We start from the raw sequence: 25,438 nt of genomic DNA on the forward strand, positions 1-25,438 counted from the left end.
ATAAATATAAAAATTCCCCCTCTTAAACGCAAAATTTAAAAATTTTAAAATTTTTCCCCCCCCCCCCCCCCCCCCAAGCCACCTCCTCTCCTTCAGTCTTCCTTCCTAAAGTATAATTTTTGCAGCTCTGATCACATCTGGTACTTTTCTCTGGGTATTCTGTGATCGATTCATACTATTTGAGAAGCCTGGTACTGAAATCTGGACAATGTATTCCAGCCAAGGTCTCACTGCTGCTGACTAGAGCTAAAGGATTCCTCACGGCTACGCACATGCCAGTGCAACATTTGCCTTCTTTGCAACAGAACAACATCGTTGACTCATGTTCAATTTGTAATCCACTGTAATCCCCAACCCTTTTTTACAACCACCAGTCAGAATTTATGACTATCCAATTGTTCATTATTCTGTTTTGTGCAGCTGATTGTTCTTACAGCTTTGAACTCTGATTGTTCAGAACTTTGTATCTGTCCTGACTGAACTTTATCTTTTGTTTTCAGACCATTTATTTCATATTGTAAGGCTACGCTGAATTTTATTGCTGTTCTAATATGTGTACAGCTTCTCCCAGCTTGGCTACATTTCTAGATTTAATAAGCATACTAATTTCAACATCTGCAATTTAATGAAAGTGGTGAATAATGCTGGACTCAAAATAGATCACAGAGGAACCCTTCTCAGTTTATCCTTCCAGCCTGACGTGGAACCATTGGCAACTACTACCAGAATGAAGCTTTCCAAGTGATTTTGTACCCACCTCACAATTATTTCTTTTAGACAATACTTCTTAAATTTACTTATAAGACAGTAATGTAAGCCAATGTCAAAAGCCTTACTAAAGTCAAGATATGTGACACAGCAAGTTTATCCTTGAGTCTCAAGGCCTGTAAATGTCACTGAAAAAGAAATAGATTTAGTTTGACATCCATACCAGCTTTATTCACCCCCTTATCTTCTTGATGTTAACAAACTTTTGCTTTAATATTCAGCGCTTTTTTTCAGGATTTTAGTTTTAAGTCCTGTGGTACAATTTCCCCTTTTTTCCCCCCGTTTTGCAACCAGAAAAACATGCATGCTGCTTGTCCTTTCCTAGGCTTCTACAATTCCATACATTTTTGAAGATAACTTTTAGTACTTCTAAAATTATTTCAGCCAATTCACTTAACCCTTGGGTCAATTCAAACTGATTTGCAAACATCTAATTTACTGAGGCCTGTTCTTTCCCTAATCCATAATCTTACACTTCAGCTGAGAATATTAATTGCAATAGCCTCCTGATCACAGCTGAGCTGTCTTTTTAAGTGAAAGACAAAGCAAAGGCAGGTAACAATACTTTTACCTTCTCATCATTGCCTTTGTATAAGCTTCTCTCTCCACTGAGCTGTGAATCATCATTTTGCTTGATTTTTTCTCTTCCTTTTAATACACTCATGGAAAATTATTATTCTTAAATCCTTTCCTAAACATCTCATTTCGTACCTGGCTTTCTGTGTTTGGTGCAACAGTTTTTGCTTCTTTGAGTTCAACCAAGTTTCACTTTATCTAAATAACTTCTTGCCAACTATGTCACTAGGAACCTTATCATTAACCAACTTCTTGGTATTCTTGTGCTTGTGCCCTTTACATTAAGGATGTATTTGATCTTTTTTGATTAGAACCAAACGATGTCTACTATTAACTCACAACTATATAAACATCTTTCAATACTTTGCAAATTACCCTTGTGACTGTCTAATGATTTAAAACTCGTTCTGATGTGCAGCATAAATATTGGATGGCACAGCAATAGATTTAAGCCAAATAACGTCAATGCAGGAGACTGTGCCTGATCGGTTTGGCCTTGTTCAACCAGAATACAAACCCACATAGTGTGAACAATACTTTGGGGTCTCTCTGACAGCAAATAAGGATGGAAGCTTTACAGGCATGTATTTTTCCAAACAGTTAATTTTAAAGATTTAAATATGCTTCTAAGAACAAATTCCTGTACACTGAACTGAAGCAAAGGGAGGGAGACTGCTGTTTGCTGAGTGATGCCAGTGAGAGCAGGGCTGGGCTGTGTGAAATTCCCAGAGATGAATTTACTTCAATTGGAACTAAATGAGCACTAGAGAGAAGCATGAATTTCCCTTTGAAAAATCATGTCTGCTTCACAGTCAGTGAAGTAAGAGATATTAAAAGAAAGTCAGCACCATTATTGACCAAACTAACAAGTGCTCCCCAAGTGCTAATAAAATTCTAGACAAGCAACCTATCGATCATTGTCTTAGTTCAAAGCACATGAGCCATAATATCATCACAGATGGGGATCCTATCTCCGTCACTTCTGATGCCATATTTAATGAAAAAATTGGTTGCTTACAAGCTTATAAGAAATTTAATATTATGCTTCCAGCACATGACAGCCATGTGCATCTGTTGGAGGGTATAAGCAGCCAAATGTGCTCGAAATGCCTCTGATGGAAGATAGCATATTTCACGTGCAGCATCTCAGCTATTTTTTTCCTGTTGATTTAGTTAGCATGTTTTAAAATTGTACTGATTTACTGAAGATTTGCAAACATAATTCATGTGCAGTTGTCCTATGAATAAGCCTCTAAAACTAATTCAAATAGAGTCAAAAAATAAATTGCAAAATAAGTTATTCAATTGAAATCTGCCATCTGAGTCACAGTAATAGAAAACATTTATTATAAAACTAACATATATTTGTGGCTAGGGATGTGTACAGTACTAAACTCTCTGAAGGGAATTTATTCAGGCTTTTCTGAAAGAACATCTTAACTGGGCTAACAGAAAATTACATGTTCAAAAATAATTGTAGGTTCTATGATTTTCATCCTGCATCACAGGCTTCCCATGATTGTCTTTTTGCTTTTGGAATGCTTATGAATTTCAGGCAAACTTTATCATGCACAGCTGTAGGAGCCTGGAGGGCTTCTGGAATCTGGACTTGCCAGTCAGACACTAGACATACTTAGGTACAGTTCTATGCAGGAGGAGAGGAAGCAAGAATACCAACACATCCATCTCTAGATATAAAGCTCTAAGGTTTGACAAATTCACTTCCATGGGGCTGCTGGACTGTGAAAGTTGCAGGTTATGCTATGCTGGAGGCCACAATCCACTCAAAAGCAGTGTTTCCTCTTCAAGAACGAGGGTATTTTGACAGTTCAGCCTTTCATTAGTGCTCAAGGGAGATTCTTTGGAATGATAGAGAGCTCGTGCCTGTAATTAATAATGATAGTCAAGTCTGCATGAGTATGTCTAACATCAGAGCCAGTCATAGATAGGCAGATGAAGATTTTCCTACAGCACAGTGGAACAGGGATATTTCCCCCCCCACCCCCCCCAACAGATAATGTCCAAAATGAAAGCCCTGAGAAAGAGAGGAAATGTTCCTCTCCAGGTTTCTCAGCTAAAGGGGAAAAGAACCAGGAATAAAGACAATGAAATTAAAGAAAAAAGTCAGGGAATCAAGGGGTTTACATCCAGCTATTTCTGATGAGGGGCTTCTTTTTCTGAGAAGTTCAGCAGCTTGCAACACTGGGATTTTTGTCACCAGAATTGGGTAAAAATCATATAATACTTTAGCCAGACTCTATCTCAGTGCAAAAGACAGGGTTTGGAGGAGGAAACAGGCCAGCTCAGTCCATTGCAATCATCTGAGTGTCACAACCAAAACAGAAACAGTGAGACTTGCACTTAATTGTACAAACATATTACAACAATTCCAAAGTTTGTGGATAGCTTTAGGCACAGATTTTGGGGAAAAGACTATTAGTTCAACAGAACCAAGTTTTTTCCCCTTCTTACTGTGTTTTGCTATTACTAGTAATGGCTGCTCAGTGGTTTAAACACTTTGGATTTAGAGCTTACGTATTGTCACTACGAAGTGCATCCCATTACTTTCACTGTTCCTGTCTTAGGGGTAACGATGCTTTAAAAAAAAAGCCATATGGCAAGGAAATTTGACATCATTCCAGCAACTTTACACCTAACTAAATGCACTCTTTACTTGTGCATCTTACCAGAAAAGTTAATAACATTTATCTATTGAAGCATTTAATACAGCTGTTAAGAGGTGGCTTTAGGAGAAATGTCTTGCAAGTTAAATATTTGTTTAGCAGTGTTGACATACAACACATGAAGTCTGAACGGGTTAATTTTATGGTGAGTCTGGCTAGGTGCACACATTTAATTACTGTACAAAATCTGACTTGAGAATATTATGCTAAACTTTTACCCTAATTCCCTCTTTTCTTTCTCCAAAGTAGGAGACTAAGAAAGTATGCCATGTTAGCTCACAAGCTGCTTGTGATCTTTCAAATGACTTTGTCAAAAAAACAAATAAACAAAAACACCCAACTCTTTGATTCATATTTTAAAAATCCTAACTACCCTACCCCTTCCACTCGTCTGCTTTTAGGCTTCTGCACCCCTGACAGAACTGAATTCAATATTAATGACTACCAATCTAGGCTACACGCTCTCCTGCCTTCTGCAGTCCAAACGCCTCGTTAGCTCGGCTCAGTCAGTAAGATGCTCACCTTTCTATTGGTTTCTCTTGGGTTCGAGATGAATAAAAGTGTGGGCTAGTAGCAAGGCTAAAAAATAAATTCTGACTACTCAGGTACTCTCTATATGCAGCTGAAGCATTGAAGTTGACTTCCCTTGAGAAGGCATGTTATGCAAAGATACCTTGTGCAACTCTCTAGGGGTTTTTTTCAGTGAAAGTCATGTGTGCTTTCTTACAAAACAAGGTGTTTTTCTTTTTTTTCCTTGAGACAAATGCAGATATCTTTCTCTGCATTACAAGCAGAAAGAAGACAACTAGATTAAATTCCTTAATTATGCATTTAAAAGCAACAGCAGTGTGATCTGCTGAATAAAGGTAGCTTTTTTCTTTTAGAAAGCATTGGTTTGACCCAGCACACTCTTCTTTAAAGGATGCAAATGAAGTAAAAGTCTAGAAGTAGAACTCTGCTGATTTTCAAAACCGCTGTCTCTAGTCCATTTTAAAAGCTATTACACATATGCTGATTTCCCTGGCTGCCTTTACGAGATCACTTCTGACAGGTAACTAACCACCTACAGCTACTTCTGAACTCTGCCCTCCCAGCTGCTTTGAGGTGATTCCACAGTCTGGCTTCCTTGAGAAGGCTTCACAATATTTTAAAAAGTGATTCTAGAATCTAGAAATATATTTTAAATGTGAAAATACTGTAGACCTGTCCCAAAGAAAAAGTGTTCATGTAGGCTAGCGTTAGCCTAGCGAGGCTATACTCAGATTTCCTGTATAGCCCAGGAGAGATGCAGTCTGCTGTTTTCATTGACCCATTGGAAAAGAGACACTAAAGAGACAGGAATCTTTAACAGATGTGTATCACTTCAAGGTATCCATGTGTGATTTTAGATTCTCTAAAATAATTTGTGTCTTTGCCCAGAGTCAGAAATCTTAGTAACACAATGAACAAGACACTTTTAAAGTACATCAGGTCAAAATCTTTTTTTGCAGCATTTTGCCAGGATTTACCTTTTTTTTTTTTTTTTTTTTTTTTCCTCATGGGAAAGCAGAGGGTCACAAGGCCTCTGAAAGGGGCAGCAAAAGTTTTGTCTGAAATCAATAGAATTTGTAATCCTAAATCCCTCTATGCCTTTTAAAGTCTCTCTGTGGATATATACTTTGACTAAAACATCATCTTCCCCTTTCCTTTGACACTGAAGTTCCATTTCCATAAAGACAGAACTGATGCTCTTCAGCCTAATATGTACACCTCCCCAGTAATATTCCTAGGAGCTATAGGTACGTCATACATGCTGGGCAATGAAATAGAGAAAGGCACTTAAAGTGAAAATTTCCAAAGCAACTATGTGTCTACAGAGACTCCCATGGGTATTTCCTTCCCAAACATTTCAGCAATTTTGAAGATTCAAGTTTCTGGTTGGCAAAGTTGCTCCCTATTCTGGACAAAACAAAATATGTATATATATATATATTTACTTTTCTCCTATCCTTTGGCAGCTAGCCTGGAAATTGTTGGAGTAACTGCCATAACTTAACAACCCACCTAGACAAAGGAAGTGTAAAATGCCTGACAGAATCTGTATTGGAATCAGCAGCATATACACAATGCCCTTTTCTTTTGAAAATCAGCTCTGAAATTCACAACTTTGCAACTAGATTCAAAGAATTGCTCCCCTGAGCGTTTGGAAATACAGTAATTACGTTTATGACATTCATTTAAGAAGTTTTTAAAATGAAAGAAAAGCTACGTGAAGACACCTGTTTTAAATTGCATGTTAGACTGAGATTCAGGGCTACACAGAACCTTTCTAAGCACACATATCATCACTGAATATAAATTCGAATGGATGCAGATTAAAAAACACAGCTAAAAAATACAGAGATGAGTCAAACTCTTATACATAAACCACCTCAAGCTGTGACTAAATTGGGAAATGAGATGTAAGTATGAATATAGCTCTTCACTAATGCATATGACAGACAGAGCAACAAAGGGAAAAAGTATATGGAAATTAAAAAAAAAAAAATACAACCACAAAGTATTTACTAACTTTACCTTGATCAAAAGGCTTGTTTGGATTCCAGTTTCTGAAATAATCATCCTATATAGGGAAGGAAAAAAAAGAAACTCAGGGAAAATATAAGCAATTTTTGTAGTACAATTTTGTGTAGTTAAACTACAAATGAATCAACTCATCTTTCGATCCTAATATATTCAGCCCAAATCAGACAAAACCATTAACAGGTTGTGTTCAAGAGTAGTAAATGCAGGCTAGAATTTAAAGAATAAAAAAATTCCTTGCATTCAGTACCTCAAATCTTCTGTCTGACCTGTTTTTCAAAACACCCTTCATTAAATATTTCCTGACAACTCTGTATAATTTCATATCAGTCTACAACATTCAGTAATAAAAATAAGATAATGTGACATGATGCACACCAAGACAGCATTGTAAAAGGTCAGCAAAGTAAATGCCAATATATATATATATATACACACATTTGGCCACATGCAAATCACACCATTGTGAATGTTCAGATATACAGTAATAATATTTAAAGCACTACACAATTTATAATAACATCTAAGAGAACTCGCAGTGAATGTTTTTGTCACTGTTCCTACTAATAAATTTTATCTTTTTAGGACTCCTTAAATCTGATGTAAAGGTATGATTGCACAGGAAGTCTTCGGGTTCTGTTTTATGTAATTCTGATTGTGCTTTAAAACAAGAAGGTAGGAATTGTCAGCGTACTTGGCCAAATGATTATTGTTGCAAACAAGCTTTTTCCATGTTTTGTCCACGTGCCTGAATTTGTATTCTGTGTACTTAGCAAATATATACATAGACAAAGTTTCCCCTACTTCAGAGTGCCATCAACCCCACCTCTGAAGAACTGGGGTTCAAGAGATATTCAGCTTCAGCATATTCTGTATATCTCACTTGTGTCCTCTGAGAGGGAGTGATAACAACTGAATAATGTATTTGAAGTGAGAAATCATGGAAGATTTCTATAACAGTTATATTTTTCTGCATGTTAATCTCTATTTCCTTTTTAATATATCCAAAATTCTATATTCATTTCTTGAGGGCTGCCACTGAAGAGATGTCTTTGTCAATTAGAATGACATTTAGATTTCTTTTTCCTGCCAGGAGGGTAACTGAAAACCCATCAGTATGAATAAAACACCTAAATTATTTCTTCTTTAGGACTTTGCTTACCATTTGTATCCAGTTAACTGAATTTCACCTGCTCCCATGCTATCCAGTCACTCTAAGTGTTGCCCCCCAGGTGACTAGAGGAAGGCAGGTACTCTCCATGCCCTCACTGAGCACCAGGCAATGTGCCTTGTGGCAGTGCATTCCTTTGGGATTGTTATGGCTGGGGTGAGAAGCAGAAAGTACTAACAATGATAGTGTGGAGAACTGTGGATGCTATCCTGCTGTTCTCTGATCTGGAGGCTGCCAAGGATGGGCAAATGCTGCCTGTAATGAGGGGACTGGTTGCAATTCTGTATGCCTTTCAGGAGGAAATGTATTTGCTTTCTCCAAGTGTATTCATGCTGACTATGCTCTGTCTACGCTGACTTCATGGACAGCGATAGCTTTCCACAGAAACTATGAAGATTATTATTCATAATTTATTTCAGATACATCAGAAGAATCTCTAACTTTTCTCTTTAGAAGGACAAGGTTTGGCACCAGAAATAAAATCACAGACTAGCCTTTGAATTCCACAGCTTTGTTGATACAAAATCCCCCACCAACTTCATTGTGATACACTGCTTTGTAATGGATTACGATATACTGCTAAATTCACCAACCATTAATCACTTTCTAGAATAAGGTGGTTTATTTATTTATTTGGCTTTTAAGCTTTTTTTTTTTTTTTTTTTCTGGTAACAAATTATTATTATTATTTTTGCCTGTTTACAGATTTTTATTTATTTTTTTTTTTCCTAGGTGTTGCTTTGCTGCTGGGTTTTCAGCATCAGAAACTGTTAAATAATTCAAATCCCAAGAAAGATTTCTTATGCAGCTGGCATATGGAACCAATTTTGAAATAAGGATTGGAAAGGGGGTTTATCTCTATTTCAATGTTAAAGGAGTATTTTACAGAAAATGCACCTTGCTCATAAAAAAAAAAAAAAAATCTACAAAAACACCCATCTCTTCTGTAACCCTATTCCTTCTCCTTTTCTCCTCTATGCAGGTATCTAGCATTCCTTTTTAAAAAACTGGAGCTATATCTATTTTAGAATTTGCTTAAAACTACAGGATGATAATACAGGGAAATACACAGAAACATATGGAAAAAAAATATCAAACCTTAAAACTAGAACAGAGAAAATCTTTGAGACTTTCAACATGCAAAACTCATTATTTGTAGGAGTAAATAATGATTATACATACATTAGAGCAATCCTGCTAACAGCAATTCAAAACAACTTATGCCAGCTAGACAATAGAAAATATGGCACTAGAGTTTTACTTCACTATTGATACCAGCAAGACCTGTAGCTGAACAGATATAGAACTGTAAAAGGTGAAATTCATCCCTTAGATATTGCTGAGCAGAAAACCTGTGTCTCATTTAAATATTACTAAAGCTCTGACTTGAAAAATAGACAAGTCTTTGTGCTAGGACAATGCAAAGATTAACCAGAAATGACTTTTGTTGGGAGGATAAACTCCTAACATCCCCAGAAGGATACCTTCATTTCACTGTAACTTCCTTCCAACAGAAGTATATTGATATTGCAATATATGGTAGCTAAACCTGTATACCATGCAACATAAAAATAAAGTAAATACAATGAGCTTGATTAAGGAGGTTTAACATTCACATTCAATAAAATACCATGATGACAGCACAGAAATCTACGTGTTTCTGAATCTTATCCTCGGAAAGGTATTAATATGTTATAATTAATATGTTAATAACTTGTACCTGCTGTAACCTACTCTGTCATTTTAATATTAACATGTTAATAAACCAATATTAACACATGAATAATTAACATGTATTAGTACACATACCATTCATAACATTATTAATAGTTGATTAAACTTTAAGGTATAATATGCATTATGCTATAAATACTTTAATTCACTCTATGGACATTTACAAGTTAAAAGTGAAAAACCTACCTCAACTTCCTGAATAGGCAAGCATTACAAATGAGAAAAGAAGAAAGAATGAAATTAAGCAATGTAAGGATATGACATTCACTGATTTTATCCTCAGTAGCCTTTAAGATGTGGAATCATTTATTTCAGATGACCTTAGCCTTCAAATGAAATTATTTTCTCTTTCTTTTCTGACCTTTGCACCTTGACCGTCACAGGCCAGTTTCCAGCAGCTGCGCTATTAGCCAAATGCCATGCTATTAGTGTGTTTGCCTCTCATAAAGTACCAAAAAAGACACTTTCATTTCCTTTTGGCTGACAAAAGCACCAGAAAGTATTTTTCCACATATTCATCTGTTACATACCTGATATGCGAGAGAATTAAAAATGTTTTTTTTTCCCCTGACTTTAAAGACTGTTTGATGGATTTGGAAGGGAAGGCAAAACCAGGCATGGATCCATTTCAGTACCAGAAACAGCAACTGAAAAATATTTTTAAGAAGAAATATTTGAAAGTATCTTTCTCCTTGCACAGAGTTCACACTTGGAGGGTTTTGCCTATGGCTCAGTGACCGTATATGACTAAATCAATCCTTTAATTAACTCAGGGGACTCGGCACACCTAAATTCATGCATGAAAAAAAGAATTGATACTGCAAACCAAGGCTGGATCTGACTGCCTTAGCTCAACCCAGCACCGTACAAACGTGACATATTGGCATGGCCTCTGTACACACCCGGGAATACACGTGAACCCCAAACTCTAGAAGTTGCCCTCCCTCCCACACAGCACAAACATACTGCAGGGTCCAGAAGCTTTACTCCAGGTCCGTGACAACCCCAGTCTCACATGACAGATAATGCTCAGCTTCCACTGACAGGAAATTTGGCATAGTCTCATCTTCTGTTCCCACTGGGTGCTGGAAGAGGCCTTTGGCAAGAAGCTTTTCTGCCTCCTTGTAAAAATCTACTGGGCAGATATCGACCTGAGATGGTAATCCGAGATGGTCACTCACTAAGTGAATAGCTCAAGGGTTGTTGGCCAAATTTTGACATCCCCTGACCTGATTTCAATTGCAAGACTTGGGACAGGAACTGTCTTTTCAGCTCTGAATCTAGTAATCAACTACCATTATGAACTCTTATGTCAAGCAGTGACCCTTGGAAAATTTGACTGAGAAATAAGTTATCATAGCAAATGAAAAATTTGTAGAAAAACTATAAATCGATAGAGTTGGACCTCACTTCTTTATTACATTTCTACTGTCTTGATTTACGCAATCAAGAGATGAGATAAAATAAATTCTGAAGTGATTAAAAACCATTTAATTGCACCAGACATGATAAATTGTTTCCTAAAAAGAGGAAAATATTATTTTGTCATCCAATACATAGGTGTCAAATCCAACCCACTTAGATTGATATGCCATCAACAAAATCAATCAAGAGAATAATCATATGTTAAACTAAGCATGCCAAGGGCGTATTAAAAAGTCCTAGTCTGAAAGCTCACAAAAGCTTTCTCGGCCTCAGGCCTCACTGCTTTATACAATATCCCACAGATGTCATCGGAAGTTTATGCACACATCATCTATCTAGGTGAAATGTAAAAATCAACTAAAAAAATCAAAAACCTCATAGACTGGGTTCTGATTTGCAAAAAAAACAAAACTTGAAGTAGATACAATGTGTGATAGTGTCCTATCACTCACAGCAGAAAAGTTAGCAAATAGCAATTGACCCCAAGGCCAGTAGAATAATGACTTCCTTCCTATTACCCTCCATTTCACTACAAGAACAGTAGTAAAAAACAAAACAAACAAACCCAACACATCTGAAATTAATGTAAAAACATGAATATGTTTCTATACAATCTTCCCCCCCCACCCCCCCAAAAAAGTAAACAGCAGCTTCTGGTTCTCCTGAAGATTAAGTATTTTAAGTACAAATCCCACAAAAGCTACTTCATTGTCAATTTTTGGTGTAGTTATTACCTAATACTTTTGGAAGAGTTAATAAAGCATGGTTAATTTAACACAGAGGCACTCCATACGTAATTTATTCACTTGCCTAAAAGAACCCCTTGCAATATGCTCTTGTTTATAAATAGAAGCGAACATTAGCTAAATGCATGCATAAATATTTATATTTTACTGCTTTAATTGAACTTATAAGTTATTTGTAGGAATCAAGCAGAAAAGAGATGCTTGCTGAAAAACCTCCCCAGAACCCACCTTTCATTGGCATCTCCCAGAGCCAGCTCACTTCAGTTTCCTCCCCCAAGGGTTGTGAAGATTGCAGGGACTTGAACAAGCCAGCAGCATCCACAGCCACCATAAAAGCCCCACTGCCTGAGAAAACTGATATACAAAGGGCATAACCCCAAGGCCTGCCAGATAACCTTTTGGAGGTAATCTTTGTTCCCAGCTCCTCCCAGCCAACAAGAGCATAAATTTCTAAGCATCTCCAGGAGGAACGTTCATTAACACCGCTTTGCAGCCTGCTTAGTATTTTCCTCTTCCATCCTCCATCTATGATTAAACCTTTTACCCTCATAAAGACCAGCTGGGAAAAGTGGTAATTACCAGCTCATTGCTTTTTTAAAATTAGCTCCAGAAAGATGCAGCTGCATTTTCTGCCTCTCTACCTTGCAGTACAGGAGATCATTCCAACATCGAGCAGTGTGAAAGCACCAGCTGCTGCTTGCTGAAGTCAATCTAGCCAGCGTCATAAACATCTCCCCAAGGTCTAGGGCCAGTTTTAAGCAAATAGTTTGTGTCAGCAAATTACATATTATTTATTTATTTATTTAAGAGGAAGAGACAATATTTTACCCACTGAGTACATCAGTGCATACGGATTTCCCAACGGTAGCTAGTGCCTAGAGTCTCCATCAGTTTCAGACGCTGGCTCCAAGATCCTAAGCACATTAAGACATCTCCAACTACCTCTGAGCTCTTTTCTTTTGTCTCTCTCCTGGGAACCAGAGAAGGATGCTTTTGCTTAGTGAATTAGTAGTGGCTTGTGCTGTGGATATTTCGACTTGTTAGGGGAAATCTTTGAAAAGTTTCTTGATAAATTTCCCAAAAAGGCCAGGAGTGTCAAGGTTTACTTTGGTGAAATTGAAAATAATCATTTTAGACTAAGGTAGTACCATGTGTCATGAAAGGTCTGAGGATGTCAGAACCTGTCTAGAATACTGCAGCTAAGTCATTTATAAAAATATAATGAAATGCTTTAGCCCAGAAAGAAAGCAAGGTTGGTGTAAAGGGTTCACATTGGGTTCATGCATAATACTAAATATGTTAATATTGATTTATTAATAAGAATATGAAATACACATCAAAATAAATCCTTAGTTATAGATGGTATAGCAAAGGTCGTTGACCATGTATTGCAATCTCGTATGTTCCATTCTCAGCACATGTACTTTGTTTAACCTACCACTAATGTGCAAAAGAATTCCTTCTGCTTAGTACAGCCTGGAACATTAAAATTTTCTTATATATATATAAGATATATATATCAGGAAACAAGATTTGCCACTACTGTTTTACTGGAAGACATTTCCAGAAGTTTCCATAGGCAATACTAAGAAACTGGCATACAGAACTTTCAGCACAATCTTTCTTTAGTCACAATCCCAATGTTGCATTGGGGTGGTCATAAATAATCAAATAAATAAATATATAAAATCAGAAATTAAATTATAAAAAATGAAAATAATTGAAAAATAGGTTACCACTGAGCCCTCGTCAGCCTGAATAGTAATTCTCTTTCTTTAGAACTCAACCAATGGGGCCTTTTATGTTGAAATCTTCCAGCTGCTCTGCTGCTTCTTTCTTTCTTTCTTTTTTAAAGGACAAATATAGTAAGAACTAAAAATATTTCATTTTAAACAAAAAACTCTGTGTTTATCCATACGAATGAAGCCAAAGGGCATGTCTACAACAAGGAGGGCAAACAGATGCTCATCTACTCTGCTTGTGCTTCAAGCAGGATGAATGAGGGCCAGCTGTGAGCCAGAAGCCATATAGCTGCCTTAGCGCAGTACTGTGCCAGCACACACAGCTGATAGATTTGGGTGGCTGGAATAATCACACCAATGTCTTCTCTAGCTAGTGCTGAAGTATCTAAAACTGAGGAAAAAAAAAAAAAAAAAAAAAAAAAAAAAACAAAAAAGCCCTGCCTTGGCCTGATTATTCTTTGATGGTCCTCTTAATAAACTTTAGAAATACATGATTGCTTCTGCTTGAACTCTTCCTCTCGTTAGCAGGTGCTAAAAAGCCTCTTTTCCATGTCTAAGGTTAAATAATTTTTATCAACTTTACTTTCATCAAGCTTTCCACACCTTAGTATGTCCCACTGTACTGTTTTATTCCTCAAGCTGTCAAGCTGTTACAAGGCCAGAAGCTCAGCAGTCCCCCAAGGTAAGGGCTCGCAGGTCCGCGTTGGGCTGGCTGCGCTGCACTTCCCAGAGATGCAGCTCCAAGATCAGACTGAAAAACAGAACATTGCCTGGCTCCTTATCTTGCAATTTAACAAGATACCCCTAGCCACAGTATCAGCCACATGGAACCATCTTAGAGGTACTGCAGAGCCCTGTTCACGGCATTTCTCTCCAGCCATCAGTTCCTTTCCCTGACCTTTGTGAAGGGTCTCTGTGCTGGCTGCTTGCAGAGGCAGCACTCAACCATGGGAAGGAGGAATTAGGGCTGGAGGGAAGACAGGCACCGGAATACTTCTAACGAGGCCTGAGGAGAAGAAGTTGCGTAGTGATGATTTACTATCTCAAGTGAAACAATTTCCTCGGGCAATCAGATCCTGTGGCAATCTGCAGGCAAGCTCAATATGTACTGACCCCTAAATAAATTACTAAGGCCCTATTCTCTCCAGCATTTGGTCCCAGACACTGGAAGGTTTCTGATTTCTTTGGTTACTCTGATTATACCCTGATGCCTGCAGCATGTTTATGCAAATCTCTGCCTAACCGTCATTCCTCACAACAAACCGTCTCTCACAACAAACAGGGCTGATTCAGCTTCTGAACCTCAGTCAGGTTTCCCATTGTGAGCTACGCTGCAGATCACCTACACAGCACCGGGGCTGTGTGGGAGCGAGGGTGTAGGTGGGAAATAGGAGACAAATAGAAGGAAGAGGCCAGCACCAGAGTTCTGGGATGAAGAGGATCAGAACTCCACAGGGTGAGATGGCAGCAAAAGGGTGGGCAGCTGGGTGTGGGCTCCTTGCCTGGGAGCTCCCACCAAGAAAGTGGTACCGGGTAGCAAAACTGAAAGCTCTGATGGAAGGCCAGCGAACATACAGGTCACAGAAGTAAGCTTGAGAGATCCCCTGTTAAATCATCCCTTGGCAGTTGCATTATCTGCCTTGCAATTTATGTAAACTGGTTAGAAAACACAGAGCTGTCATGGAACAAATGTCAATGGGGTCACACCTTGCAGAGGACAGACAGAACACAGTGAAGACCGATTTGGTTTTTACTTTACTTTGTGCAGGTCCTTGGAGACTGACCAGTGAAGAACTGCTTGCACAGCAAGCTGCACAGCAACTTTGGCACAGAGAAAGCCCTGGAGCCATTAGCTCCCACTCCCACAACAGCAGCACCTAGCTGAATGGGAAGCAAGAAGCAGAGCCAGAGACTACAGAAATAAATTCCTCTTCCTTCCAGTGAAACTCCTTAAAGCAGCTTTACTTCTGATCTGCGAACTAACGCTTCACATGAATTAGCAATTGAGTAGACAGGCTAAGTCACTGAATCTAGCCATCCTTACAAGGGTCCAGCAAATACATGGGAAAACCACGAATGCCCACTGTGTGAATCGAAGTCAGTGGATCTCCACTGATAGATAAAAGCAAAGAACCTGCCCCAGCGTTATTTTCTCACGTGCTCATTTGTTTGTTTTCCACTCATCAACACCACTGTGCCTTTAGCTTGGGTTATTGCTGTGAAGGTGGGTTGAGAAAGCCCCCCTACAGGTTCTGTACATAAAGATATGCTTAATAAATCATACGCTCAATAGGTGTATTATTTAAAACATACATTGAAAGGAAAGCTACTAAACTCTTTCTGCATCTTAATTCTCATTCAAAGACTCAAATTACATACTTAGAAAGCAATTGTTTTCAGGCAGCTTGCAAGCCAAGCACATTAAGCTTGAAGGTTATAAAGCCATTGGCAATGTTACTTCGCTTTTGGTATCCTTGCTGCTCCGAGAGTGCATTTGCAGAAGCAGTTTGTGACAGATTCACTGGGCCTTTTTTAGCTGAACATTCAGGGTTAGTATCTGGAGAATAACATTCACATAAAGGAATCCTAACACTTCCACTTCTTTCACAGTGGCATTCACTGCTTTACAGGGAATAACAATCTGCATAATGATTACATAAATAGATATATTCATTGTTTTATTTTACAAGGTCTGCAGAAATTGAGTCGTGATTTTTTTTTATTTAAATGTTCTATTATAGGAATAATCTCAGTACGAGACAAAATGATAATTATCCTGATATTAAAGTTATGAAATAAGTTATGAATAAAATGGTAATTATATTTCATGCAGATATACAAATCCCAGTGGTTAAATCATACAAGGGAACAAACAGTGGTTGAATAAAATCAACTCATCTAACTTTGATATTCAGTGATACAATTTTCTGAGATCTAAAGAGACAGTTAAACTTGTTATTATATCCTAAGTCTTTAAAATTGCTTCTTTAAATGCATAACTAATGACTGGCAGGAGAATGTATGAATTGTACTGAATTACGAGCAATGAACTGTCCCTGGAAGAACATATGTATTTGTTTTTAATTTCATTCGTAGCCTCAAGAAAAATCTAGCTCCAAGGATTTCTGGAACTCTATACATAAGGTAAAATCAAACTATTCATACTGCTGTTGAAAAGAACAGCTTTGCAGGACTGGTTTTAGCCAATGTCTGAAGTTTCTTAGATCTGAATCAGAAAAAGCAGTCGGTCAACTAGTTTATGAAATAACCAGTTTCTGACTGTGTGAAACAGGTGTTGGCATTTTCAGATCAGAAACCCTGTGAGCCATTACAAATGTGTGGTTTCCATTCCAGTTTGAGATATCATTTTGTTAAGTGTCTCAGGGATTTTATCCATTCTAAAAAAAAAAAAAAAAAAGGAAAAACCATCAAAAATCATTATGCAAAACTGACAGCAAGCTTAAAGGAAACAAAACAGCTAAGTGCTTGTAGCAGTTGCTGGAAACAGAAATCCTGTCCTCACTCCAGAAAGTGCTCCTCACTGCCTTGTGTCTCATCAACAACTTGAACATACAGTAGGTTATTTTAAATACCTTGATCAGTTTATGAAAGTTCTTATGTGATGAGGTTTTTTGTAATAGTTGGAGCTGGTTGGTTCAAGAAAAGTCCCTCATGTTTTATCACTAATGCACTTGTGTTATCTCTACCTATTTTCTAAAAAATCATAGGAGGTGCAAGACTGTAACATTTTACTGCTGGTACCTCATTAATTTGTTACACCAGTGAAGTAAGACAGATTATTCTGCATTCTGAAAAACTGATTTCTTGACCCAGCTGAAAACTAACAATGACAAAAAGTTACCTTTCATAAATGACTGCTACTCACCATCTACTTGAAGCAACAGAATTTTGGTAAGGAACTGCTCTAGCTGGAATGGTATTTGAGAATATTTAACTAAAATAATCTTTTCTTTTTTTTTTTTTTTGTTTTTTAAAAAAAAAAAGGAAAAAGAAAAAAATGCCAAAGAAACAAAATATTCTGTTTCTGCAAAAATCTACCTGAACTGCAGTAATAGCTCTTGCGGGATTTAAATGCCAAGGCTGTCTCTGTTCACAGTACAAAGATTTCCATATGGATTGATTCTATTTTATTTTAGCTGAAGGCAGCACCTGACTACCCAATCTACGCATAATTTCTCAGGAAGTCCATAGAACACTGTCCAAAGGCAATTTGTAATCCATGCATAACATCTTAAGCCACACAAGTCAAACTACAGTTCCACTTGCATTTGCAATGACAAAGATTATCTAATAGCTTAATTTGCCCATCTCTATTTGCTAGCAGAAGTCCAAACCAACAGCAGCATCACCATTACTGGAAAAGGATTTTACTGCATTTAACCACCACTACCATTTGGTGCCTCCCCTTTAAGGAGGAAGATAAATGATGCCTCACAGCTTATACATAAAGGCCAAAAAACCTGCAGAACAATTACTATGATTCCAAACCCTCTGAGTGTGCCGAGGTATTCAACATGGATTATTTGAATACTGGGCTTTTAATATATTTATATTCACAGAAAGACACCTCCCTCCAAGTAGTAAGAATTCAAACATAGGTCCATATTCTCATGATTTTAATAATCTCCTTTCATGATGGATTATAACCCATCACTTTCAGATATACCCATGGAGTTCACCCCCAAACTATTCACACCCAAAAACTCCAAACATTATTATGCCAGCTACCCTCAGATCATTTTTCCATTTTGCTTTAAAATCATGACATGCAAGAGTGAAAATAAATATTTAAATAAGATACATTTGCGTCAAATGCCTGCAAAATCTTCAGCCATTTCATTTATGCTTTCATTGGACTCAACTCATCATTTAATTTTTTTAATTGTTTACATAGGAAATTTCACCTAGCACACTCTCTGGAAACAATATTCAGTGTGAACAAACAGTCAATAATTGACTCATGTTTAAGTCTCCTCCAATGAGACCAAATTAAAAATATGTAATAGAGGTTGTATTAAATTTCCATAGCTCTGATGATGATAAAGCAATAGTCAAGCTAAAATCTTCTGACAAAATTGAGAAAACTGAGCAACCTTGCCTTTTTTAACCGAGCATGCCTCTTGGATCAAGGAAAGACATCTGAAAGAGTCTCCTGTAGGGAGATATAATGCACTCTTGAACTTGCCAGAACACGCACTTCAGTGATAAAAGGTCAATACATAGTGTGGCATGGCGTGGAATGAACAATGACATGAGAAAGTAAGATATAGCAAAACATTATTTTACAATCTCAGGTACCTTCTAACCAAGCAGTCACAGCTCAAGAGAATATATAGCTTCCAGATCTCAAAAAGGCATTTTTGAACTGTTCTGCTCTAAACCAATGTACGCTCCTGATCTCTAGACATTAGAGTTGCTCACTCTTACAGGGATTAAATCATGGAGTGCATCAAAAGCAAACCAAATAGGCATTTTGATGAAGAACAGTACTTGAGGAGACAGCATTTAGAAACATCCAAAGAGTACTAGAGGCCTTAAAGACTTCTTAAGGCACAAAAGAACATCTGAATTTCTGTCAGCTATAATTTTACACCCAAGGTCTAGTACAACTACTTATTTAATTCTTCCATCTGAGAAAATAGTTCAAACATGCTGTGCAATTAATCTCTAAATCTTAGAGATGTAAACTCGGAGAAAATATATCTTAGAGAGCAGATGCATCTACAGTATATAGAATTAAAAAGTAAATCCCCAGAAACATACTCAAAATGACAACCCCCTCCCATCCCAACACACACGCACATATATTCCTATGACTTTCACAGCTCTATTAAGATTTCAGTAAGTAAACTTCAACATTAATCTTTTAGAGTCTTACAACATTCTTTTATTTAAAAAATATTCTGTTTTCTATGCAACAGCATACACTTTTTAAACCACATGCTTTCCTGATTCCATGCACTGTACTACAAGAAGGTTTGAGGCAGATGCTCTACAACTAATCCACCCAGTTGTAGCTTCTGAAACTGAAAAAAATATCTGTTTCTTTCTGTCTTCAGTGGCTGAAATAATGAACATGTACCTTAAGGCTCAGATTGGATGTTAGGAAAAGGTTCTTCACTGAGAGGGTGGTCGGGCACTGGCACAGGTTCCCCAGGGCAGTGGTCACAGCACTGAGCCTGCTGGAGTTCAAGAAGCATTTGAAAAACACTCTCAGACATAGGGTTTGGGTTTTGGGTAGTCCCGTGTAGAGCCAAGAGGTGGACTTGATGATCCTTGTGGGTCCCTTCCAACTTGGGATATCCTATGATTTTGTAATTAAGTGCTCTTCATAAACAATTTTTCATGCTGCTAAGCCAAAGCCTTGACTTTATTCATGTGTCATAAGAAGTAGCATGCTCTGAGAATCTCCTGAAAAAAGTTATTTTACTTGCAAAATATTAATGCAGATTTCTTTAGTAAATACAAGTATTTACTCAAAGTAAGAATAGAGATTTAGAGTCACACTTCTATTTGTTTCAATATTTGCAAGAATGGGCACACAGAGTTCATCCTAACAGATTTAACAAACGTTTATTGTTGGAGACCAACACAGATTCAGAATCATCTTTACACAGCTAAACACCATACTTTCTTCAATATTTGGAAATCACAGTTTAATTTTCTGCTCCCATGGAAGGCAGAAACCCCTGCTGTGGTGTCCCAAGGTGATTTCCTCAGCTGCAGAAGGGGTTGGGAAAGCACGAGGTTGGTTCCCTGAGTGAGATTCAGACAGTGCTCAGGAACTTATAGAAAACATCTTAAAACATCCTAACAAGCAAGAGCATCTTAAAATATATTCAAAAAATATGAACCAAGACAATGCAAACACCATGGGATTTAAAATACTAAATTCCCTGGCAATTTAGCTTCATTACAACATGGCATCAAATTACGACAAAGGCTTTAGTATGGGGATTAAAATTGTTTTTACATTAAATCTATAGACTACTTGTAGATCTTCTAAAACAGCCTTTAGATCTCAAGAAAGCTTAAAATGGAAAGTACGTTTCAAATCCAGCAACATTAAAAAACCCACAAGGCAAACTTATTCTCCACAAAGAGTATAAAATTGCTGATCATTTATGTTTGAGATTTCTGAGGAACTGAATAACAGCAGCTTTTGCTCATTTGTTATGAGATCCAATGAAGTTTGAACAGCTAATTAAAACGTAGGATTTCCTGCACTGAAGCTAATTCTTAGTAGTTGTACATTAGATTCATTCTCATTGTTCACTCCATTATCCAAGGAAACAATATCAAGATGTGTTAAATTTGTTATAAGCTAACCATGAAATGTGCATTGTAACCATGTGTTAAAAGGCAAACACAAACCCGAAATATTTACAATTGCTATGGAACAAACAATAGCTCCAGCAACTGGGAACTTGCCTGGTTCTAATTGAATTAAAAAAAGTCAGGAATGTGAAAGCTCAGCTGCAGTAACATTCATTTAGATTATTACCTTGCTTGGCATTGTCGTTTCTGAAATTATATTTTGGCAGATTCCAGGAACGCTGTCAAGCCATTTGTCAGCTCAGTGAAAGATATTACGAGCTGGCAGAATCTTTGAACAGAGGCAAACTCATTTTCACAAAAGTATTTTGAGAAGTGTTTGCAAGGGAAATTGCAACTTGAAATCAAGAGAGCAAAATCCAACCTAATGAAAATACCCTAGAGAATTTTAATACTAGCTTGAGCATGGGAAAAATATGCTCTTTGTAAGACTTTCCTAAATGTCCCAGTTTGTCTAGTCTTCAGAAAATTAAGGTTAGACACACAGAGGCACTAATGCCACCACAGTTTTACACTGGATGCTTAAAAGGCAACTGAGTCCTTCGAGCCAGGCTGGGGCTGCATGCATTTGTTTTCATATTAAGAATCCTGCAATGGGTTAGCAAAATGTAAATGTTGTTCTCATGTACTGTTTCCTGACAGTGGGTTGAGAACATCTGATGGCTGAAAAGTACCCCAGTATGTGACACATGGATTAGACCCTTCCCCAGCTGTGATTTGCATGAGCAGGTATACAGATGTATGTCAGGGAAGGGGAGAACACATCTACTAATCCTCCTGCAGCACAGCCTCAGCCACCTACATCAACAAGCAGCACAGTGCCTGAGAGGATCTGCAGAATGAAATGATTTGTTCTATGGATTCAATATCTGCTCTACACGAGGTCTACCCTTTCCTTCCAACCCACTCCAGTGTGATCCCCAGAACTGATCTCTGCAGTGTGAACAGCGCAGTAACTGCAGACAGCTGGGAGCCTTGTTTCCACAGCACACTTTGATGCAAATTAAAATGCCAATGAATGCATGCTCTGTGCTCCGTCTGCTACTTTTAAGACCTGAGACAACCAAAATAGATCCTGATTAAATACTGGATTATTAAGAGATCTAGATCATGTGAGCTGGACTGTGGTCTGAGCAATGTAGCTAACCAAGGAGAAGATGATGGGAAAGTCTGATGCAGTGTGAGATGAATCCAGAAAGTGAAGCATAACAATAGCAAGAAGGCAAGCAGAGACCTCAAAAAAACAGCTGCCAACATATGATGACACAGACTTTTAAATCTTTCTTTTCCTTAGAGCAGACCGTCCTCAGAGATTACATCTCTAGTAATCACCTCTGAGGACTGGTAGATACCGAGATTTGCTGGAAGCCATCATTACACATCTGTAACTATTCTTTCAAAAACCAAGTATCATTGATGATGACAACAGCCAGGAAGAGCTTGAAGGGAATGAGCTCGAATCTCACAGCTGCTCAGCAGGCTGAGGGAGCATATTCCCCACACCAGCATCCGACACAATCCAGGACTGCTTCATTTGGCTGTTACGCTCAAGTACGTTTCCTCTTCCCTATCTCTATAAAGAGTTATAAAATCGGAGCCTTATTATTATTAACCCAGACTAAGTCAATATACTTAGGTATCTTATTAACCACGTTCAATATTCTGTGTGATCCTTTGCCACTACAAGGTGTGACCCTGGAGAGGGCATTCCTGGCCTACCACATTTGTGCAATTACATTTCCAGTTGCAGCCTTTTCCCTCTGTTCAAAACTGCCTCTGCTTACTGTTTTACAGCTTATTGCATCTGGTTCTGTATGCTTAATCTAAAATTCCTGTCTCAGAAACCATCAAAATCTTCAAAATAAGGTCCCCACCAAAGGCAAAAAGTCATTATCCATAAGTTTTCATAATTCTGTTTTTTAAGACCTTCAGCATCTTCGGAGTGCTTCTTTGAATTTACAGCTTTTCTCCTGCAGGTTTGTACTATCATTAAAGAGAACTGCACGATTACCTGTAGATCTTTTATTTCTCTCTGAAAGGTTCAGTGGTTCTACATTTTACAAACACTGTAAAGATTTCTCTACGATTGCTGACAACTCCAGCAGCAGAAGGAGTGTTATGGAAGATTGTTAGCAGTTGCCTTTGTTCTGTACCTATTACTTCAGCTTTAGTATGCAGCTCCCTCAAAGATTTCTCATTACCTATGTTTCTTCACTTTGGCTCAGATTTTCTTCTTGGTTTTGTATTCAGTCAAGCTAAAACATCCTCTGTTCTCACTAAGCTTTAAGTTTCTTTGCACCTCATACTGATTTTCAGTTACCCACCTGATTTTTTTAATATTTTATTTTTATTTTAGTAAAAGACAGTTTACAGTTATTCTTTTCTGTCACTTTCATCTTTCCAAGTATTTATACCTTGATTTTAAGGACATGTAACCAGTTTTATTATTTCCTCTTCTTATGACCTTAGCCTGACTATTTGGCTTTCTGCCATTGGCATCTCCAAGGTATTCTCACTTCCTATCTTTCACTCTGGCATTTCTTCAACATACTTTAGGAAAACAACTCCTATTCTGCTTTCTATTTGACTTCTGGCTGTTGTCTAGGTACCACGATTTTTCACTGTCGATCCTGACGCATTTGATGGATTCTCACTAGAATTTCTGTCTCCTGTATGTCCTTGATATCTTTAATTACCCATTGCTCTTTGTTTACTTTGCACTCTCTGGGACCGATTATGTTTTTAGCTATAACTTTTTTAATCAGGACTACCTGAATGAAATTAGCAGATTTGTGCAGATGTAAAAGTGAAATGAGAGAAAAATATGTACTATTTTTTTCCTAATTTATTCTTAAATACATAACTGAAAAATATAGCTGAGAATTTGCAATGCTTCATCCTAACCATAAAAGATTCTTTTCTGAATATATTTGTCAGCTGCAGCAACAGCACTGGCAAAAAAACACTGGTTTGTCATTTGCCAATGCTGAAAATTAGAGAAAATAGAGAAAATCATCAAAGAACATTCTGTTATTGATCTGTCAATAAAGGATAAGTTTCAAGGAATTTCCCCCCAAAAAGCCCCCTGTTATTTAGGGGGTAGTCACAGAATCTTGTGTTGTTTTTTTTTCAACATTCTGTCAATTTCAAATTCTTCACATATTTTTGACATTCTGATAAATATTGATTACTTGCAGCTATATTAATCATCAGCTAGACAATGGATGGATTTCTCATTCACTAAGATGCATGGCTGTGGTGGCCAAGCTGTGATTTACCAGTGTGAAGAAGCAGCCCGAAGTTCTCCGCAGATGGCTGACCAGACCACTTTCCCCTCTCCTGGATGAACAAAGTTTCCTTGCTTCAGACAGTCTCTTTCTCCAACGCACCCCTAATTATTTAAAAACATCTCTTCCCTTCACAGTGCTTGCACTTGGGAAATATTCAGGAGAAGCTTTTCCCCACAAAAATGACCCATTCAAGTTTTAGCATCTAAGATGATCAAATTGAAATGCTGATAAGCCATAACACTGCACAAGGATCTTTGCATCCCAGAGAAGACCCCTTTTTCTCCATACATCTCTTGTAAGGACAAAGCTTGCTTGTGTCTTTGGAGTACAGAGCTGCCACCTCTGAGTAGTGAGTTACTGCAGGTATGTCTCCAGCTCAGAAGACTGATAGCTAAAAGACTGTTTTTATTATCACTATATATATTCACCTGGCTGTTGCAGAGTATGGTTTGCTTTTCTGGAATGCATAGCAAAAAAGCCTCAGATGGAAGAGGGAAAGAACAGGGCTGCAGGTACATGCAACACAAATAAGCTTCCAAAGCAAGAATCACTCTATACTGCCCGCCTTATATATTGGCATTATTCATTCCAGCTCATCAGTCAAAGTAAGGTAATTTCAGACAGAATCTGGAGGGTGGTCTGGAGACCACTCATCTCCCGGGCAAATTCATATAAATCCACCAAATGCACAATTCTACTTAAAACATTACTTTCCCTTTTGAAATGCGATGAACTATATGCTAAGCCTTTTATATGCTAACCAAGCTCTTAGCATTGTTTATTTACTACAGTACTCTTTTTAGCCATTGGAGCAATGTATCTACCACAGCGAATTGCCATAATGATTGATTCTGCACTTCAAAGTGATCTGAAGATGAAAAAATAGAGTATTGTTATACATACAGTGGCTGTGATGTAAGGAAAGTCTAATTATATTAGATACAGTCTGCAAGTTTTTTAATAGGAACTTAATTTTGCCATAAGTGATTTTTGTCCGTAAAATACATAAGAACCACCAAAAAGTAACAAAGTACATTTAGTTTCATTATTTAAACCTCCTAGGGTTTTAATATGCATGTTTGCTTGGGGAAAGCTCCTCATGTAATATGCCTGTGACTGCCTGAGTTTCAAAAAGCCTTCCTGCTCCAGCAGCCCAGCCCTCTCCACCAGGCTGGGGCTGATTAGGTGTTCCCCCGCTGCTGCAGTGAAATGCTGCAGAGTGGCTGATGGATATACACAGGGTGGGAATGAAGAGAGCTTCTGCAGCCATCCATAAGCTCAACTCAAATTGCTGGCTGGCTGCTACCTGAAAGGAGTGCTGGAGGAGAAAGAAAAAAGAAAAAGAAAAAGAAAAAAAAAAAAAAAGAAAAGTTTTTTTTTTCTT

General features: G+C 37.7%; 1 protein-coding gene across 2 annotated transcripts in view; it reads right to left on the minus strand.

Moving 5' to 3' along the window:
* The window catches only part of SPOCK1 (SPARC (osteonectin), cwcv and kazal like domains proteoglycan 1), a 281,971-nt gene that overhangs the window by 180,204 nt on the left and 76,329 nt on the right, over nt 1-25,438 (minus strand). The window contains exons 3-4 of one of the 2 annotated variants that reach the window (XM_035338420.1): nt 9,682-9,690; nt 6,585-6,630 (exon numbers count right to left, since the gene is read on the minus strand). In XM_035338420.1, the coding sequence (XP_035194311.1) occupies nt 6,585-6,630; nt 9,682-9,690 (55 nt within the window). The remainder of the gene's footprint in view (nt 1-6,584; nt 6,631-9,681; nt 9,691-25,438) is intronic. The other variant, XM_035338419.1, reaches the window with a different exon arrangement.

The sequence above is a fragment of the Oxyura jamaicensis genome, chromosome 13, assembly GCF_011077185.1.
Source record: "Oxyura jamaicensis isolate SHBP4307 breed ruddy duck chromosome 13, BPBGC_Ojam_1.0, whole genome shotgun sequence".
In the NCBI taxonomy this organism is placed as follows: domain Eukaryota; kingdom Metazoa; phylum Chordata; class Aves; order Anseriformes; family Anatidae; genus Oxyura; species Oxyura jamaicensis.